The sequence below is a fragment of the Abrus precatorius genome, unplaced genomic scaffold, assembly GCF_003935025.1.
Source record: "Abrus precatorius isolate BTA unplaced genomic scaffold, Abrus_2018 Scaffold6, whole genome shotgun sequence".
Lineage (NCBI taxonomy): Eukaryota > Viridiplantae > Streptophyta > Magnoliopsida > Fabales > Fabaceae > Abrus > Abrus precatorius.
In genome coordinates, this window is record NW_020874406.1 from 20,443,939 (window position 1) to 20,447,710 (window position 3,772).

At 33.2% G+C, this 3,772-nt stretch overlaps 1 protein-coding gene across 1 annotated transcript; it reads right to left on the reverse strand.

Annotated features, from left to right (window-relative positions):
* On the reverse strand, nt 1–2,655 carry LOC113870360 (cationic amino acid transporter 1-like). Its single transcript, XM_027506954.1, has 2 exons — nt 2,328–2,655; nt 1–1,391 (listed from the first exon to the last, which is right to left on the reverse strand). Exons 1-2 carry the CDS (start codon nt 2,587–2,589, stop codon nt 1–3), a joined length of 1,653 nt encoding a protein of 550 aa, XP_027362755.1. The 5' UTR covers nt 2,590–2,655.
* Nucleotides 2,656–3,772: the final 1,117 nt, after the last annotated feature.

Below are 3,772 nucleotides of genomic sequence, written 5' to 3' on the forward strand. Positions count from 1 at the left end.
TTAATTTTTTGTAGCTGACCCTGTCACCGGTGGATCACCATTTTCTTCATCCAACTTTAGCTGAGCCTCGGTCTTTAGTTTCTTCTCCTCCTTCTGTGCCTCTACTATGTCATAAGATGCATGTAATCCTACAAATAGGTAATATACCAACAAAATTGCAGTCCACACTCCAAATCTTTTAAATGAAGCCTTATCCAATGACCCAAGAAGGAAAATATTGATGCCAATCGATGCTGATGGCAAAAATGGCACGAGTGGCACACCCCAAACCTTAGGCTTCTTTGCAAGTGGAACCAAAAGCCAAATCCCCATTGTTCCCACAAACCAAATAGGTAACATTATAGTATAGCCAACCCATTTTGTACTTTGGGCCCAATAAACAGCAGAGGCCACTGAAGAGCCCAAAATGAGCACAATGCACACAATGAATTTGACTATGTTAAAACGTGTAGTAACCCCTCTAACACAATATCGGCGAACCAACAAGGCCAATGCCACAAGAGAAAACAAGAACAAAGTGGAAATTGAAAGGAGGTTAGCCAAAATATTAAGGCTTGTGAAAAATGCAACTATAGCAGTGGCACCAAGCATAACAATTGTAGCATAAATTGGTGTCCCTGTTGTTTGATTCACTTTTGCAAGCCACGAAGGCAACAAGTGAGTTCTAGCAATGTGTGTGAGATACCTTGCTTGACCCACTGCCCCAACAAGGAGAACACTAGTCATTCCTTTCAAAGCCCCTAATGCAACAATGTACTTAGCCCAACTCATTCCAACAGCTTCAAATGCAACAGAAAAAGCAGCATTCTCATCAACCATTGTGTACTTTTGCATTAAACAAAGTGTCACTGCCAACATGCAATATAGAAGTGTGGTACATGTCATTGAACCTATAAGACCAATAGGTATGTCTCTTCCAGGGTTCTTTGTCTCTTCAGCCATTGTTGAAACCGCATCAAACCCAACATAAGCAAAGAACAACACTGCAGCAGCTTGGAAGATCCCTCGAGCACCAAAGGGTACAAAATCAGAGTAATTTTTGGCTTCAGCTTTGGTTAGACCAGCAACTACGATGAATAGTAACACAATTACATGAACTATTGAGGCAATGTAGTTTAAACGTGAGGAACCCTTTGTGCTGAAAACAGCAAAAATACCAATGATAATGAGAACAACAACAGCAATGGGATCAAGCTGGTTGTAGTTATTTTCAAGGCCATTGACTTGGATGAGAAACTTATCTGAATCTTGGTTGCAAAGGGTAGCAAAATAGGATGTCCATGAACGTGCCACTGCAGCACCACCAATCACATACTCAAGAAGAATGTTACCTGCAGCTATGTAGGCTACAAAATCACCAAGCTCCACTCTGAGGTAAGCAAAGGAACCACCTAAGTGCATCAATTCGCCATTCAATGAGATTTCCACGTACATAATCTCATTTTGCATGAAATACACCTTTTTTTTTCTGTTTAGAATTAATATTTGAATCTTATACCAAACATTTAACTAATCTAGATTGAATAAGGTAAGATTATTATTGTGACTAAGCTTTTTCTTTAGACTTATAATTTATTTCACCTTGTTATAATAACACAAAAAAATTACATTTTAACTAAAATTTTACTACTTTTAATAAAATTAATTTTAATATACTATGAATATAAATAATTTTATATTATTAATTAAATAAATAATATTTAAGTATAACTTTGAAATAATCGTTGTAAAAATTAATAGTTTTTAATGATACAAAATTATCAATACAATTTAATATATTAATCTTTATCTTTTGCAAATGATAAGAGAATTTTATAACAAGCTAAGTAGTTTGGAGTTCATGAGGAATCAAAAGTTAAACATTTAGGCACATGATCAAAGGGGACATATTAAACGAGAACGTCTTTTCATAAGAGAAAGTTAAAATGAATTTTAATTGTTGAATCTTATCATGAATAACATTAAAACACATGAGTTGTGGAATTTTTTTAAAAAAATTACATAACTGGTGACATAATTTAAAAAAAAAATCAATTATAACCATCTGTATGGATATAATTGTGTTGTCTAAATTTATCATTCTCATTCTTATATTAAAAAGACATTATTTTCAAATCCATCCCCTACAAAGAAATAAGGCAAATGTTAAACAGTGACTAAAAAACTAAAAGTGAAAAATTTGTTAAAAAAATCATAATTACAATTTTTTAATTATTAACTAATATCTTAAAAAACTGATTAGCAACACCCTAATAATTAGGGATTAAGTATTCTTTTAGTTTAATAAATAAACTTGTTTGCTTAGATACAGAAAGAGAAAAACAAACCAGCCACGGGAATTTCCACAGCAAACTCAGTGTAGCAAAAGACAGAGAGCATGGCAGAGGTCCCAGAGATAACGTAAGACAAAACAACAGCGGGTCCCACATCATTCTTAACTTCGAGTCCTGTGAGGACAAAGATGCCCGAACCTATGACACTCCCCATTCCGAACCAGATTAGGTCCCACCATGTCAACGTTTTCTTCATCTCGTGTTGACTTCTCTTCTTCACTTCCACTAACTCTGCTTCATCCATCGATCGACCCATAACCCGATCCACTAGTCTATATGGTGTGTTCAGCAGTGCTTCACCATAGTTCCACAAACTCTCAAATGACTTCAATTTTCTTTGTGGATGAGGATCAACATCATTGTATGTTCTCGTCCCTCTATTATTGTCATTTTCCTCCATCTATAAATGTTGCTCCAAATTAATATGTTAATCCTATGTAAATAAGGAACATAATTCTATCAATGAAACAAAATTAATTACTAGTACACCATTTTATATGATGTAATCTGAGTTTTTTTTCCTATTACAAAAGCACTATAGAGTAATACTTGTCAGTGATTAAATTTCAAATGTTTTAGAGAATTTTAAATCAAATTAAAATAGCTGAGTGCATGATTTCAACATATACCAGTCTTATTAAGTTCGGGTTTAATTTAATTTATATGAAGCAAAAAATGATATTGATCATACAATTTTTAAAATTTTCCAATCATGAACTTTCATATATATAGTTATATAGTTCAGATTTACACATCTCACTCTCATTAAAAAAAAAGTTTCTCTCCTTAGATACATCCTCTGTATATACAGATGAGTTTAGGATGATGTACATTTGAGCGCCTACTAAGATGACAAGAGAAGCTAAATTTTGATTATAGATGAATGTTTAAAATAATGTTAGTTCATTTCATGAAAATTTACCCTCACCTGATGTGTTCTCTCTATGTGTATTTATTATTCTTCTTCACAGAAATGCATTCTTCCTCTTTCGCTAGGGAGGAGAGAAGAGAAATATATAAAAATATAAGAGTTTTTTTTTTTTTTTCGAATAATTATAAGATATGTTCCCTCACGAGTACCTAACGAAGAACATTAATAATTTTATTATAAATATTATTAATCATTTGGTTTCTACTTTAAATGTAAAATTTTAGAGGATTTGTTATTTGTTTGCCGCAATGGCAGTCAAGCCAAAAGGAAAATGAACAAATGATACTTATTCCATGAACAGAGTGAAAGACATGCATGAAGCCTACAACATCCCGTGATTTTAACTTCCATGTCCAAAGCGCAGTTCTAGTGAATTCGTTCAGCAATTAAGTTCTTACAATATAGCAACTATTTGCAAACAGAACAAGAAAAAGAAAATCAAGAAAGAGGTATAGAGAAAGATTCACAAACACAAATGTTTTACCTTTTCTTTCCGTGACTTTGGACT